At 37.4% G+C, this 15,804-nt stretch overlaps 3 protein-coding genes, 3 non-coding genes and 1 pseudogene across 6 annotated transcripts; 5 read left to right on the top strand and 2 right to left on the bottom strand.

The window, feature by feature from the left end:
* Nucleotides 1-1,664: 1,664 nt before the first annotated feature.
* Nucleotides 1,665-3,599, top strand: LOC149019746 (putative xyloglucan endotransglucosylase/hydrolase protein). The gene is made up of 4 exons (XM_089153715.1): nucleotides 1,665-1,851; nucleotides 1,938-2,038; nucleotides 2,133-2,341; nucleotides 3,203-3,599. Exons 1-4 carry the CDS (start codon nucleotides 1,665-1,667, stop codon nucleotides 3,597-3,599), a joined length of 894 nt encoding a protein of 297 aa, XP_089009841.1.
* A 1,561-nt stretch (nucleotides 3,600-5,160) lies between these two features.
* Nucleotides 5,161-7,188, top strand: LOC149019745 (putative xyloglucan endotransglucosylase/hydrolase protein). Its single transcript, XM_089153718.1, has 4 exons — nucleotides 5,161-5,341; nucleotides 5,427-5,527; nucleotides 5,643-5,851; nucleotides 6,792-7,188. Exons 1-4 carry the CDS (start codon nucleotides 5,161-5,163, stop codon nucleotides 7,186-7,188), a joined length of 888 nt encoding a protein of 295 aa, XP_089009844.1.
* A 909-nt stretch (nucleotides 7,189-8,097) lies between these two features.
* Nucleotides 8,098-8,171, top strand: TRNAV-AAC (transfer RNA valine (anticodon AAC)). Its single transcript has one exon. It is a non-coding gene; the product is annotated as a tRNA-Val (tRNA).
* A 1,914-nt stretch (nucleotides 8,172-10,085) lies between these two features.
* On the bottom strand, nucleotides 10,086-10,173 carry LOC149019743 (small nucleolar RNA snoR118). The gene has a single exon (XR_016173281.1). It is a non-coding gene; the product is annotated as a small nucleolar RNA snoR118 (small nucleolar RNA).
* Nucleotides 10,174-10,231: 58 nt separating this feature from the next.
* Nucleotides 10,232-10,305, bottom strand: LOC149019742 (small nucleolar RNA R66). Its single transcript, XR_016173267.1, has one exon. It is a non-coding gene; the product is annotated as a small nucleolar RNA R66 (small nucleolar RNA).
* A 773-nt stretch (nucleotides 10,306-11,078) lies between these two features.
* LOC149019741 (putative xyloglucan endotransglucosylase/hydrolase protein) lies at nucleotides 11,079-13,391 on the top strand. Its single transcript, XM_089151093.1, has 4 exons — nucleotides 11,079-11,433; nucleotides 11,519-11,619; nucleotides 11,721-11,914; nucleotides 12,884-13,391. The coding sequence occupies exons 1-4, from the start codon at nucleotides 11,211-11,213 to the stop codon at nucleotides 13,287-13,289; spliced, it is 924 nt and encodes a 307-aa protein (XP_089007219.1). The 5' UTR covers nucleotides 11,079-11,210; the 3' UTR covers nucleotides 13,290-13,391.
* Nucleotides 13,392-14,251: 860 nt separating this feature from the next.
* On the top strand, nucleotides 14,252-15,188 carry LOC149019740 (putative membrane-associated kinase regulator 6; annotated as a pseudogene).
* The last annotated feature ends 616 nt before the right edge of the window (nucleotides 15,189-15,804 follow it).

The raw sequence follows: 15,804 nt of genomic DNA, 5'->3' as shown, positions 1-15,804 counted from the left end.
CAAAAAAGTGAACTAAGGCTTTAGAGTCAATTTCGAACATGATGTTCTTCAAGCCTTTCTCGCTCGCCCAGAAACACGCTTCCCTGAGGGCCATCGCCTCTCCAGCAAGAACAGAGGAGACCGAAGCAGGGATAGAGGTAGGCACAACAGCCGTTTCACATCACTCATTAAATTTTTTTTTTAAATCTCTCTTCTTCCTCTCTTTCTCTATAGTCTATACATCTACATGGATGGAATCTAGTTTTAGTTTTTTATAATATGGTTTCTATTCGTCCTCAGGTGATTGGCAAATTTTTGATTCTATGAGCGTGGATCATCTCCCCTCATAGAAAATACAAAGTGCTCCCCTAATAGTTTTACAACCACAAATTATGTGGGGTCTATAAGTAAAAAAAATAAATCCCATCACCTAATCCTCCCCTATAATTTGTGGTCAACATTGTTGAAGGAGACGATCCAAACCATTGGTTCTATATCAATTTAATATTTTTAGGACATAATTCTCTAGGAAAATTTGAGGAACATTTCAAGATAATTGATTTAAAAAAATATACACATCTAAAATTATGCCAAATTAAACCCCAACGGTTGACTTAGTTGACAAAAGACCAACACGCAGGAGGTCAGAATTTGAATCCCTCTAGGTCAGAAGCAAAGTCCATGGATGTAAACTAGACCAGATGAAATTCCTAAAAATATCATTTACCTCTTGTTTTTTAACAATGGTCATTCACCTCTTGTGACATCATAGTGTTATCTTTAGTAAAATAGAATTTTAAATTTCATCTTCACTTTTTTTTATGATTTTTTCCTTTTCCCTTCAGTTCATTATATTATATTATAAAATATAAAATAATACACCTAAGGGTATATTTCTCTAATCAGCTAATGGTTCTAACATAAAAGTAAAGAAATAATTATAAATGAAATGATGCATTATCTTGATTTGAAATTTTGGATAGAATAATGGTTCTGTATAGGACAATTTATTATCGATATTCGAACAAGCAAGGTTTTGCTTAGGCTCTTTGATCGTCAATAAAGGGCGGGTCCTAGGACAAGAACGATCCTCAAACTATCACTAGTGAAGTACTTGCGTTTAAGTAGTTAGTTTACGAAATAGAATTCACTGTGAAGGCTTGATCAGAATCTTACCTAAAGAACCCCAAGCGTGGTAGAAAGAAAAAAAAAAAAAAAGGAGAAATTTGCATGGATCCTAAGCAAATGCTAAATTGAGCAAATTAAAGATTTCGGGCTCCTTTGAACTTCCAAGTGTCAGGTTCTTCCGTTCCCCCTAAAATATCATTTCATCTCTCCCACCTATTTTCCTTCTTTCCAATCTTATCTTCTCTCCCTGATAAACTCATGGCATTCGAAAAATTAACCAATTCTGATTGTACAAATCCACCATTGGTATCTCAAAGCACACCTTTTTTAAGTAAAACAAAGACACACGCAGCTCTCTTTGTTTCCCAACCATTTGGTTTCTACATATCTGGTGCAATAATGTACAGAACAGTCTCCCTTCCTCTCCCTATTAATACCCATAAATTCTCCTCCATTCTTAGAGATAGAAAAGAGAAGTTCAGTTTTTTCTTTATCACCCTCTTCTTCTCCCTCTCCCTGCTATCTATCATTTTCATTAGTGATAGTTGCAGAGAGAAATGAGGATGAAGAAATTCATTCTGGGTTTGCTTATCTGTGGAATATGTGAAGGTGTATTTGGTTTTAGATTTAAGAAACCAGTGGATGTACCATTTGATAAGTATTATGTGGCCGGTTGGGGCAATGATCATATCAAGTACATTGGTGGTGGTACCCAGGCCCAACTCGTCCTTGACCAGAAATCTGGTAACTATCAATGGAAAGTTTTAATTTCATCATTTTGGATTCTGAGAAGGAATTTTAATTTTAACTAATGAGATTTTTGTTTCAAGGTGCTGGGTTTCATTCCAAAGAGTCCTACCTTTATGGGTACTTCAGCATTAAATTGAAATTGATTGCTGGTGATTCTGCAGGGCTTGTTACTACTTTCTACGTAAATCCTATCTACTCTTCCCATTTAACTGCATATGGTTTTGCTTTTAATGGCTTTCTTATCACATTTATCTCTCTGGTTTTGCTTTCTTCAGCTTTCATCTAAGTCAGAGACTGCAGCTAATGACAATCATGATGAGATAGATTTTGAGTTCCTGGGAAACAGAACTGGTCAGCCCAACATTTTACAAACCAATGTCTTCGCAGCAGGTATAGGAGGCAGAGAGCAAAGGACTACTCTCTGGTTTGATCCATCAAAGCAGTATCATACCTACTCCATTCTTTGGAGCATCAATTCGATTGTGTGAGTTATAATTTCTCTTCATGGGTCATTCACAGTTTTTTTTTTTCCTTTTTTTCTTTGGGGAAATTGAGAGGTAAAGTTAGCTTATGTGCCGTTTACCCAAAAAAAAAAAAAAAGGTAACTTGTACCAAAGGGAGAGACCAGATAATTTATGAATGTAGGGGTGGACAATGGCAGAGCTTTCTAAGGGCCAAAAGGGCCAAGCCAACCCCCCCCCCCCCCAACGCCCAAATTTTCTGAAATTTTTCTAGAGAGATCTTCATGGTGTGTGAAATACTAGCACTTGTCTGTTCGATTTTTTGAAAATTTTCTTTAGAAACTCTTTTGGTCTTTTTTCTATACGTGAAATATTAGTATTTGCCCCCTTCCCTTTTTTTTTTTTAATTTCTCTTGATACATCTTTTTGGCCCCTTTTCCATGTTTAAAATACCAATACTTGCTCCCCCATTGGATTTTTTAAAAATTTCCTAGAGTGACCCCTCTAGCCTTTTTACTCAGTGTGAAACACTAGCACCTGCCCCCCACCCTTTGATATTTAAAAAATTTCCTAGGGAGACCCTTCTGGCCCTTTTTCCACTTGCGAAATACTAGCACTTGCTCTCCCTGATTTTTTGAAATTTTCCTAAAGAAACCTCTCTGACTTTCTTTCCATGCGTGAAATATCAGCATTCGACCTCCATAATTTTTTAAAATTTCCCTAGAAAAACACTTCTAGTCCTCTTTTCATGTGTGAAGTACCAACACTTGACCCCCCCCCCTCTCTAATATCAAACCCTGGGGGCGAAGTCCGGAGATTTAGGGTTTAAGATTTTAGGGGTTTTGAGATATGTTTTTATTAATCATGAGAACATAATTTTTCAGCTTCTTTGTGGATAATGTGCCCATAAGGATATTCAAGAACAGCCCAGATCTTGGGGTGAAGTACCCAGCAGGTCAAGCCATGAAGGTATATTCAAGTTTGTGGAATGGAGAGCTCTGGGCCACAAGAGGAGGATTGGACAAGGTTGATTGGTCGAAAGCACCATTTGTAGCATCTTATAGTTCCTTCGCTATAGAGGCCTGTCTAGCTTCTACACCACAACAAGCAAAAGCTTGTAGCACTCCATGGAAACATTGGTGGAACCATCAATATTATAAGGACTTGGATGCATGGCAGTATAGAAGACTTCGTTGGGTCCACAACAAGCAAACCGGTTATAACTATTGCAGAACCACAACATTGCCTCGGGCTTCAGAGTGTGATAGAAATAAAGATTGATGATGATGATGGATATGTAACATAACATATGTAGAGAGAAAACTAGTATTACTTACTCTTTTAACATTTAGTCTCTCTACTTAATTTTCTCCTCAAATTCAATGGTAACCATGCAATTTCTTATCAACCAAAAGGTAGCTCGGAAAATGGAATCATAAATGTATAGATCAAACAAATCAAAGAAAATACAAATTTATAAGTTGTGCATAGGAATCTTGTTGTGGATCTTTTGAAATTAAGGTTAAATTTGATATAATTCCAACAATAGAAATAGTGGTTGCATATAGGATTATTCATTATTGATATTCGAACGAGTAAGGTCTGTAGAGACTCTTTGATCGTTGATATTGAGCCGGAGTAATGGCTCAATGAAGTGATAAAGGCCTACTCAAAAAGTACTATTGGCGAAGCATTTGCTATCAATTCGTTAACTAACAAAGATCAAAATAGAATAGATTGTGAAAGCTTGACCAGAATCCTTTCTAAAAACCCCAAAGGGTGGGCTCAATTGACAAAGACCAATACCGGGATGTGCATGCCTTGCTGGAAGGAATATGCAATTGTATATGTATGCATGCAATGCATGGTTTGCATGTCATATACATGCTTCTTTTTTTTTTTTCTTACGTAAGGCTTGCATGTCATATGCATGAAAAAATTAAAGTACGTAATGTGCATGGGAGAGAATTCATTTCACACTTTATATGAAAGAAAGAGAATTTTAAAGGGTTCCAAACCAAATTCTAAAACGAGAAAATTAAAATGCCTACTTCCCTCTATACATCCAAGTGTGAGGTTCTTCCATTTCCGTTGCCCCTAAAGTATACCATTTCATCTCTCTCACCTATTTTCCTTTTTGTTTAGTATGGCTTATGCTTCACATTGTTTTGCTGACAGACATGGGGTTCCCGCTCCTCGGTGAGCGGCGGGGGTCTAGGGAGTCCGCCATGGTGGGATGTGGGGGCAGCACCCCCATAGCCTGTAGAGGATCCATGTTTTTGTGGGACTCGAAGTTTCTTTACAGTTTGGTTTGGGCCCACGAATAGCTGTGGCTTAGGGTTTCTAAGCGCATATATATTTTCTTGTAACAGAACATTGAATATAGTAAAAAAAACCTACTGTTGGACGTAGCCTCACGTTGAGGTGAATCAAGGTAAAATCCTTGTTTCGTTCAACCTTGTTTTCTATTCAACTGCATGTGATTGATCGCTCTAATCCTAACACTTCTTTCTAATCTTATCTTCTCTCACTAATAAACTGATTGCGTTCGAACAATTAACCAATTCGGATTGTACGAATCCAACTTTGGTATCTCAAAGCACACCTATTTTAAGTAAAACAGATGCGCACGCAGCTCTCTCTCTCTTTCAACCGTTGGGTTTCTAAGTATCTAGTGCAATAATGTGCAGAACAGTTTTCCAATTTCCTCTCCCTATTAATACCCATGAACTCTCCTTCATTCTCAAAGTGAGAAACTCAGTCTTCTCTCTCACCCTCTTCCCTCTCCCCTCTCCTAAGTATCCATCATTTTCATTAGTGATAATTGCTGAGAGGTACAAGGATGAGAAAATTCCTTCTGGGTTTGCTCATCTGTGGATTATTTGAAGGTGCATTCGGTTTTAAACTTATCAGACCAGTGGATGTACCATTTGATAAGTATTATGTGGTCGGCTGGGGCACTGATCATATCAAGTCCATTGATGGTGGTTCCCAGGTCCAACTAGTCCTGGACAAGGACTCAGGTAATTACCAATGGAGAGCTTTGATTTCATAATTTTGGATTCCGAGAAGGAATTTTGATTTTAATTAATGAGATTTTGTTTCAAGGTGCTGGGTTTCATTCCATAAACTCCTACCTTTTTGGGTTCTTCAGCATGAAAATGAAGTTGATTGCAGGTGATTCTGCAGGTGTTGTCACTACTTTCTATGTAAGCCCTATTTGCTCTTCCCTTTTTAACTAGAGAACTAGATATATGGTTTTTCTTTTATGGCTTTCTTATCACATTTTGCTGTATGGGTTTGCCATGGTTTTCATTTCTTCAGCTTTCATCGAAGGCAGAGACTGCATTTAATGATAATCATGATGAGATAGATATTGAGTTCCTGGGAAACAGAAGTGGTCAACCCTATGTTTTGCAAACCAATATCTTCACAGCAGGGATAGGAGGCAGAGAGGAGAGGACTATTCTCTGGTTTGATCCATCAGAGCAATATCATACCTACTCCATTTTATGGAGCATCTATGCGATTGTGTGAGTTCTAATTTCTCTTCACGGGTCATTCAAATAATTATTATTATTATTTATTTATTTTTGGAAATTGAGATGTCTTGGTCAATTTATGCACATCTTGATTAATCATTTAATCTTTAGAAGGTAACCTCTATAGAAGGTCTATTTCCCCCCCCCCCCTCAAAAGAAAGAAAAGCCAAAGCCCTCCCCTAATTTTTTGAAACTTCTTTAGAAAGACCTTTCGACCTTTCTGACCCTCTTTCCATTGTATGAGTTCTCACTTCTGCTCGTGGGTCATTCACATAATTATTTTTGGAACTAAGGTGTCCAGGTCAGCTTACACAGTCTTGATTAATCTCTAGAAGATAACTTGTATATAAAAAGGGTAACTTATCAATATACGGGTGAATACGGCAAAGTTTCCCTAGGGCCAAGCAGTCAGTGCACCCCGCCCCCCCCCCTTGAATTTTTGGAAATTTCCCTGAGACCCCTTTGGCCCTCTTCCGAACTTGAAAGCCAGTCTTCCCCTTGATTTATTGAAATTTCTTAGTTGACACTCTTTAGGCCCTCTTTCCATATGTGAGATCTAGTACTTAGCCTGAATTTTTAAGTTTCCACTGCAACCAACCATGATTTTTAAAAATCTCCTTAGAGAGAACCCTCTCGACCTTTTTCCATGTGTGAAATACCCATACTTGGGCCTCCTCGAATTTTTTTCCCTAAAAAGACCCTTTAGGCCTTCTTCTTGTGTATAAAATACCAGCCCTTGGACCCCTCCTTATTATGGCCCTCTTTTCATGTGTGAAATACCGACACTTGACCTCCTTGATTTTTTGAAATTTTCCTAGAAAGACACCCTTTTCCCATTGTCAAATCCTAGGTCTGCCCTGAGGGCGAATCCCTATTAGGGTTTAAGATTTTATGATATATTTGTATTAATCATGAGAACATAATTTTACAGCTTCTTTGTGGATAACATTCCCATAAGGATATTCAAGAATAGCCCAGATCTTGGTGTGAAGTACCCCACAAGTCAATCCATGAAGGTATACACAAGTTTATGGAACGGAGAGGCCTGGGCCACAAGAGGAGGAAAGGACAAGATTGATTGGTCTAAAGCACCATTTGTAGCATCTTATAGTTCCTTTGCTATAGCTGCCTGCCCAGCTGCTACGCCACAACAGGCAGCAGTGTGCAGCTCTCCATGGGGCCATTGGTGGAACCACAAATATTTTCAAGACTTAGATGCATGGCAGTATCGAAGAATTCGTTGGATCCACAACAACCAAACCAGTTATAACTATTGCAGAAACCCTAAAATCCCTCGGGCTCCAGAGTGTAATAGAAATAGAGATTAAGGATTGATTAATATGGAATAAAGAGAGAAAATTAAGTAGGATTACTTACTCGATCTCTCCATCTGAGGTATCTATTTTTCTCCTCAAATTCAATGTTAATAATGTAATTCTTTTTCTCCAATTTCTCATCAACCAAAGGCAGCTTGATTGTAAATGTATACATCAATAATGTATTCCAACAAATCAAAGAAAATACATATTTAAAGTTGTGAGAATCATTGTGAATTATATTTTGAAAGTAAGGTTAAATTTGATAAGATTAAAAGCATGTACGAAGGTTAGATAACAAAATGTGTACCCTTCCAAGTCTGATACGTACAAGGAGAACATACTTTGCACAGTAGATTTGCCAACCACGTTTGCAGAAATTAGCATTATTACCAAAAGTTTAGTCGAACGTAGAGGCCAAGGTTTACTGTGAGGTTTTGGGAGAAGATCAAGGACTTATGCTCATTACACCAAATTTCGAAAACTTGGCCTTGGAAAGGTATGAGTTGATCTAATTCCTTCTAGGTAGCAAAAAGCATAGCTTGCAAATAATTATTGAAGCATCTCCATGGTCAAGACCAATCAGTGTGAACTTAGTTCAACCCTAAGTGCAAGTTGGGGTTGGATTTTTGTAAGCCCTATGTAAGGAGCGAATTAATGGACTTCGGGTTGGGTTTTGCTTTTATAATGTTTGGTCCAATGCTCCCCTATTGTATATAGCCTTGGTGTTAGTAAGATTGCTAATGGATAATCAATTTGCATGGACTTCACATGTATATATATTTGTAAAGAACCTGAATCAATTGAGAAATTACTTGGCCACAAATATGATGAATTCTCAATTCTAATCAATTATTATCATCGACTCACAGCATGATAATCATAGGATTGATATTATTGCTTCTCACATATATAGCATCTGGTTTCGTGGTGTAGTTGGTTATCACGTCAGTCTAACACACTGAAGGTCTCCGGTTCGAGCCCGGGCGAAGCCAAAATTTGTTTTATTAATTTTTCAAAACACACGAGCCGGCCGACAGCGGAACACAGTTTTCAGCACATGGTGGCTCCATTTGATTTGAATTAATTTATGGTGAGTAACCTAATTCCATCCCTCCACAATCCCAAGATATTATCTCCACCTAATTTTTATCAATTGAATTTCCTCACACTCTTCATATTGAATGAAATCCTAACCGCCCATGTCCATGAAAGACAAGAATTGAAAATAATAATAATAATAATAAATAATATTAGAAGAGAGATTTGTAATTTATAAGTGAACCCTTCCAATGGGTAAAATACAATCATACTATTTTTTTTATTTTATAAAATTTTGAATGTAACCTAATTTTTTCTTTTTCAAAAATATAAATTAGGTTTTTTTTTCTTTCATTTTTCGTTCAAATCTATAGAACTCAAGTGTGGGTCTTTTGTAAAAATGGAAGGGGCTAATTATTTATTATTTTTATTTTTGAATCATTAAATATAGTATTCCTGGCCCAATCAATATATTTTTGTGTTTTACTCTCCATACATCTTCCTCAACCAGGCTGGGGGCAGAATGGTAAAGCTGTCGCACATCTAGCTGTAGTGGGTGAGTCTCCCAAGAGGATTTTTTGAGGATTTTTTAAACGGATCAAGCTGCTTACCACTTGGACCAACCCCATTGGTGAACCCTTTCATTTTTTACCAAAAAAAAAAAAAACCTTTCATTTTAAATTCATTTAAGCTAGGTTTAAGAAAGCATAATTTTCAAATATCCTGAATATGCCAAAGTGCAGAATTTTTTTCGTTCAAACTATTGTAGCCAAATCAGATAGAAAGCACTGGAGACATGCAGTAATAAAACAGAACACAACTCCCAAGATTGTAATTGAAATGTTGATAAAAAAATTTGTAAAATTAAAAAGCCGAGATTTTCTCCCCTAATGTTGGGCAATAAAGATGATCGCACATCGATTAAAAATTTGCAGGAAAACATTCCCATCCACTAGAACCATCTGAAGTTTGGTGCATGTGAACAATTTCTTCAAACCTTTTCAGGGACAATGGCTGACCCAAAGAGCCACGCGGTAGCTTTCTGCTGGTTTCCCCTTCTTTCCAACCGCGGCTTGACTCTTCAATTCAAACACACCTATTTCCAGAACAGACACAGAGAGAGAGAGATCTCGGATTTTGCTTGGGAGCAGTTCCTACGTGGCACTGCTCCCAGCAGCTGACGCTCAAGATTCAAAGTTAAGTGTTAGATAAAATAACAGCCATAGATTTGAGGCACATGCAGACAATCAAATTTAAGTGAGAGCAATGTCGGTTTTTTTAGCTTCTAACTCGAACCACAATCGGTTCGTTTGGAGCAATGAGAACCAAGCTGCTCTGAAATCTTCTTTTCATACCTTCTTCTTCGGAATCCTCTGCCGCCGATTGCTCCCAAGCAAAATCCGATGGTTGGAGGGATAACAACAATGGCTACAGAAGCTGCCTCTCACCAACTCGTACCGAATGAAAGCACTCCGGTAAACAACAAATACAACTCTCACAGAAAACTCTCTCAAGCCTCTTAAACACCAGTTGCAGCACTTCTCTGCAACATCTAAGAGAAACCCACGCCCAAATAGTTACATGTTCAACATTTGCTCCAAATTTCACCATCCAATCTCTATTTTAGAATCACAGAATTAGCCCCAAAGCTAAGCATCAGGGAAGTCGAGCAATGAGGAGGTTTATCTGGTTATTTCCATTTGCAGTTGCAGAGATATTATTGCCGTTCAAATAGTGAAATACATTCAGGAAAACCAGAAGAAGCCAGGAGAATTTTGAAAGGGAACATTTTGAGTTGAAAGCCAATGCTATACTTGAAACAACTGGGGAAAAACTCAGGAAGGAAGAAAAATAGATGGTATTGAAGGATGTCAGAGATAGCTTTCTAGGCTGCATTTCCATCAATTAACGCAGATTTAAATATGCTCAGAGCCCAGTCCATACTTCATCATTCTACATGAACCGATCCAAAAATAATTTTTTGAAAAAAGAAGAAGATAGAATTGCATCCGGAGTCCTCAGATGCAAATGCTTGTATTTGACATCAAATTATTTATTAGGTCTCAAAGATTCAATACCATCATAGGACCCCTAGATCATACCTTTAAAATGCAGAGAGCAAAGAGAGAACATCTGCAATGGGATTTAGATTAGACAATAAATATTAAGAAAGAGTTACTACAAGATATCAATCGCTGCAAGCAGAAGGAATGTGATTCCGCAGCATTAAATCTAAGATTAAGAGGAAAAAAAGAAAGAAAAGAGAGAGCAAACAAGAAAAGTCAATCCATGGATCTTGGAGATCTTTAAATTCTTGAGAAATAGGGGTTCTGTATCAAGCATTGCTGTTCTCAAATGCTTGATAGTACAGAAATCTTGTGAATATGAACGAAGAAGTGAAACATAGAAACTATCCGAAAAAACAGAACACAGCTATGAAGTATGTTCCTTCACCAATCTGGCTCCAAATTTTCGAAACAATCCAAGAGTCTTCGAAGATCCCTCCGATGGAGACTGGTCGTGATTAAGATAACTGCTACAAACATTTTCTGGCACAGAGGGAAAAAAGAAAAAGAAAAAAGCAGCGTCGCCGGAAAACAGTCCGCGGAGGAGGATTCCCAAGAAGAGGGTATGAAAAGAGGATTTAAGAGTAGCTTGGTTCGCAAGGTTCCAAGCGAACCAAACGTGGTTCGAGTTAGAAGCTAAAAAACCGGTATCGATCCCACTTAAAATTTGATTTTCTGCATGTGCCTTAAATCGATGATTGTTATTTAATTTAGAACTTAACTTTGAATCTTGAGCGTTAGCTGCTGGGAGCAGTGCCACGTAGGAACTGCTCCCAAGCAAAATCCGAGAGAGAGAGAGCTCTGTTTTGACAGTCATGTGCAGTTCTCCGCTAATTGCTCCTGCTTGGACTTAGCTGTCTGCCAAAGCAACCCTTTCCCACTTCCAGCTTCACTCCTTGATCTTCCCCTCCCTATTTATATCTGATAATGAATGCTCACTCACTTGAGCTTCTCTCTCTGATTGCAGAGATGAAGAAATTACTTATGGGTTTGGTTATTTGTGGATTATTTGAAGTCATTACAGGAGCAGCACCTAAGAAGCCTGTGGATGTGCCATTTCAGAAGAACTATGTCCCCAGTTGGGCTAGTGATCATATCAAGTACATCAATGGCGGTTACCAGGCCCGACTTGTCCTTGACAAATACTCTGGTAACTACTATCTTCACTACTAAGAATTTCTCTAATCAATTTATCTTGTAAGAAGGAATTTTAATCCTGTGAGATTGTTTTTAAGGAACCGGATTCCAGTCTAGAGGATCCTATCTGTTTGGGCACTTCAGCATGAAAATAAAGCTAGTTGGAGGTGACTCTGCTGGGGTTGTCACTGCTTTCTATGTAAAAGTTTTGCCCTGTTCTCTCCGTTATGGTTTTGCTTCTAATTGTATTCTTATCTCATTTTGCTTTCTGGGTTTGCTTCGTTCTTTCCCCTCCTTCAGCTTTCATCACAGAATACAGAGCATGATGAAATAGATTTTGAGTTCTTGGGAAACAGAAGTGGTCAGCCCTACATTTTGCAGACAAATGTCTTCACAGGAGGTAAAGGAGACAGAGAACAGAGGATATACCTATGGTTTGACCCCACCAAGCATCATCATTTTTACTCCGTTCTATGGAACATGGATCAAATTGTGTGAGTATCATTTTCCTTTTTAATATCTAAGGACCCGTTTGATGATCCATCTAATTGTTTCTTCGACAAACATCGGAAGCAATTTTTGATGTTTTTGGAAGCAAAACCACTTTTATATGCATATAATAAAACTTGTGAAGTAAAAACAATATCAGCAGGTGGTAGATTTATTACAATAATTGAGATAGTGAAGATGAAGATTGGGGAGCAACTTCACAATGAGAGGGGTTAGGGCTTCATCGAAGACAGAGAAGATGAAAAATAACTTATATCACCATAGATAGGGAAGATGAAAAATAGAATGATCCCTATTATTGGGACCTAGCCAAGTTGTGTTAAGGTTGCTCAAGATCCACTTAGATCCAGGCTCGAATTGGTAGCACATTTTTTTTTTTTGTATTACCGTCAAGGGAGCACCCCCATGGCTTCCTGACCACAAAAACCAGTGTTTCAAATAGAAAATGTTTTTTTTTTTTTTCAAAAAATGTTTTTCACTGTGGGCCTCACTGATATTTGTAGTCGGGAAGGGTTGGGGAGCACTGTCGCTGATCCGGACTTGAATCGGGATACTTACTGGTTACAGACTTACAGTATAAAAAAAATTAGTGGCATCATATCTACAAGTCCGGACTTTTGGAACAAGGTAAGCGCTTGATCCTAAACCTATCATTAGGATTACAGAAGATGGAGAGATTTTAATAGGTTTCTTATGTTTAGGATATCAAATTTCATGAACACCTTCTTCTAGAACTATGTCACTTAAATTCAGAGTGTCCAACGTTTGCTTTGAGAAAAAAAATGCAATAAATGATTTTTGAAGACAGTTTTATCAAAAGATTTTCGATCAACTTTTTTGTTTCTCAAAGCAGGAAACACCTTTTTTGATGAACTATCAAATGGGTCTAAAGTTTTTTCTTGTTCTAAGTCCATTGTAACGAGATACTGATGAGATGAAACAAAATTTGACAGGTTCTTCGTGGATGATGTACCGATAAGGATATTCAAGAATTGCACAGATCTTGGAGTGAAGTTCCCTTTCAATCAACCCATGAAGATATACTCAAGCCTATGGAATGCAGATGACTGGGCAACTAGGGGAGGATTAGACAAGACTGATTGGACAAAAGCACCCTTCGTAGCTTCATACATGTCCTTCCACGTGGACGGCTGTGATGCATCAACACCTCAATTAGCACAAGTGTGCAACACACGTGGGAAGACGTGGTGGGACCAAAAAGCCTTCCAAGACTTAGATGGGCTTCAATATAGAAGACTCCAATGGGTCCGGAAGAAATACACCATCTACAACTATTGCACTGATAGATCAAGGTATCCTAGTGTTCCTCCTGAGTGTGCTAGGGACAAGGACATATAAGGAGGGCACAAATTTCTTTGATGGTGATATTTACCTTTTTTTTCTGTTGGAAAAATTATTTATATTTTTCTTTGTTTAATGTTTTAAGGGGAGAAATGATATTTAATATTTGGGAAAACAGCCCCGACATAGCAAACAATATACCCCGCACGAAAACAATCAACCCAACGCTGAAACAGCCCCCACATTAAACCCGTAGAAAGATGATATGGCATAATATAAAACCCAAATAACCCAAGTCATATTATTATTACACAATTAAAACAACACCCGAGAAAGGGAAAACAAACCATAAACAACCCCAGTCAAAGAAAGAGAGAAAACAAGGATACACACAAACGATATGTACCAATGGAATAAAAAATAATAACCAATTTGGTTATTTTTATTTTGTTATTTAACTAGTTTAAGTTATCGTTAAGAAGTTCTACCCAAAGATAATTTATTTATCTAATGCGTTAGCTATTTGAAGCCAGCCAAATGGGCCTTTTCTTTTAATTCAAGATGAAAAAACACAGTAAAATATTCATATGCTTTGTTCTAAATGAGGATAATATTTTATTGGCATCTTTTGTAAAAGGGCAAATAGACAAACTTCAACCCGGCGAAACGAAATTGAGGGGGACACGTAATTCTAAGGAGTAGGGTTCTTTAGTAATAAAGCATAATCAGGAGAATTATCCCTTAATATTTTATTATAAATAATATATAGAACAAATTGCACCGGCACCCCAAAATGGAGGCTTTAAAACACTGACACTCCACTTTTTTTGAAAAACACTCACACTCCACTTTTTGTTTGAAAAACACTGACACCCCATTCATTAAACACATAAGTCCATTCTATTAGTAAAATAGTTACTCCACTGTTTATTTTTCTTTAATTTCAAAAATATCCTTACCAAGAGAAAAAAAAATTTCAAATTCATCAAATAACCTTTCGATTGAGAGTGGCGACAACCATGGACAGCTAACAACCTCTTCTTTCGATTGAGAGTTTCTTCCATAGATGGCTACTTCAAATCCTCCTTCGATGATTCTCCTGGTAGACGATCAATCCGATGAAACTGCTTCTTTCATAGAATTAGATCCAAAGTTGATGCCTTCCAAGAGATTTTTATCTATCATACGCTGCCGATTTCTGCTTCGACTGCAATTTCTCACTCTCCTCCTCCGTTTCTTGTTCACTTTTATTCTTATTATTTTCCTCACCTAATCTATTACCATTTATACCAACTTCTAGAGGAAGCCATTAAAGCTGATCAGATGGAAAAAGGGGTTCATTGATATCTCGCAAATGAGTGCAGAACAAGACTTTGTTGAGCAATAAAGAGGTAGATATTCAGTAAATCACTGAAACTCCATGAATTCCACTGAACAAAAGAGACCACAACCACAATCTCAACTATTAGAACATGATAATGACACATCTACTCAACCAAAAATAAAAATGTATTTCCTTTTTCTGCCAAAGAACTAATAGAACAAAGAGAGAACAAATTGTTTCTGCAAGGAAGAAGATCCAGATACAAAACTAAGTATACATGAATTGAAGTAAAAAAGAATTGTTTTACACAATGATTATTATTATTATAATGAAAAATATAACCAAATCCCCAATTTGTTCCTTGCAGAGAGAAAACACCGACCATTATCTTTTCCTCTTTTCCCAATGTAGGAACAATCAAATCCAGTTCACCCAGAAACCAAAACCCTAAACCAGAAAAAGAAAAAACAGAGAAGAAGGGGAAGAGGAAGGAAATCGGAGGAGAGAAGACATCGGTCGCTTTAATTCCATCACATAAAGATGGGAAATTACAGTGGCCATTCTTGACTAGATGCAGGAGATCTTTTAGATGGATATTTCACAAGTATGTGAGTTTCTTCAAGCCTCTTTGAAGGTAAGGAGGAAATCTTGGAAGGGTTCGAGAATGTTCATTGACAGAATCTGCGAAAGTTCTTGTTCTCCAAAAGCCTCTCCTCGAATCAGTACATTTTCTTCAACCACTTATTCACGGCGTTGATGAAGTTGCCCTTATTGCAAGATGAAGATGATCCTTTTCTTCTGTTCTTTTTTTTTTAATAAATGAAAATAAGATTTATTAGTAGGGTATAATGGTCTTTGAGATAATATAATTAACCATTCTAACAGAATAGGGCTTATGTGTTTTTCAAACAAAAAGTGGGGTGGTCATTGCTTTAGAGCCTCTATTTTGGGGTGCCAGTGCAATTTGCTCTAATATATATTTATGGATGTCCATTATCTCCAAAGAGATCATACCAAAAGATATAACTTCTAGATGAAGATCTTAGTCATTTAAGTGTGCAATATTAATGATCCGTATTCTTCCACTATATGTTGAATGCCATATTAATGGACAAATTTGTTTATTGAGATTACCATTTTTGTGTGTGGTTAAAGTGCTTCTTGAGCCAACGGAGACTTGTTCTAGTAGTTGAAACCAACATCTCTTAGTGAAGAGGTGAACCCAACTCTCGCTGAGGCATATTAATA

This window comes from Hakea prostrata, chromosome 4 (genome assembly GCF_041222555.1).
Source record: "Hakea prostrata isolate BN-2017 chromosome 4, UWA_Hpros_2, whole genome shotgun sequence".
Lineage (NCBI taxonomy): Eukaryota > Viridiplantae > Streptophyta > Magnoliopsida > Proteales > Proteaceae > Hakea > Hakea prostrata.
The sequence above is the reverse complement of the archived record's forward strand: the minus strand, read 5'-3'. Positions and strand labels throughout refer to the sequence as shown.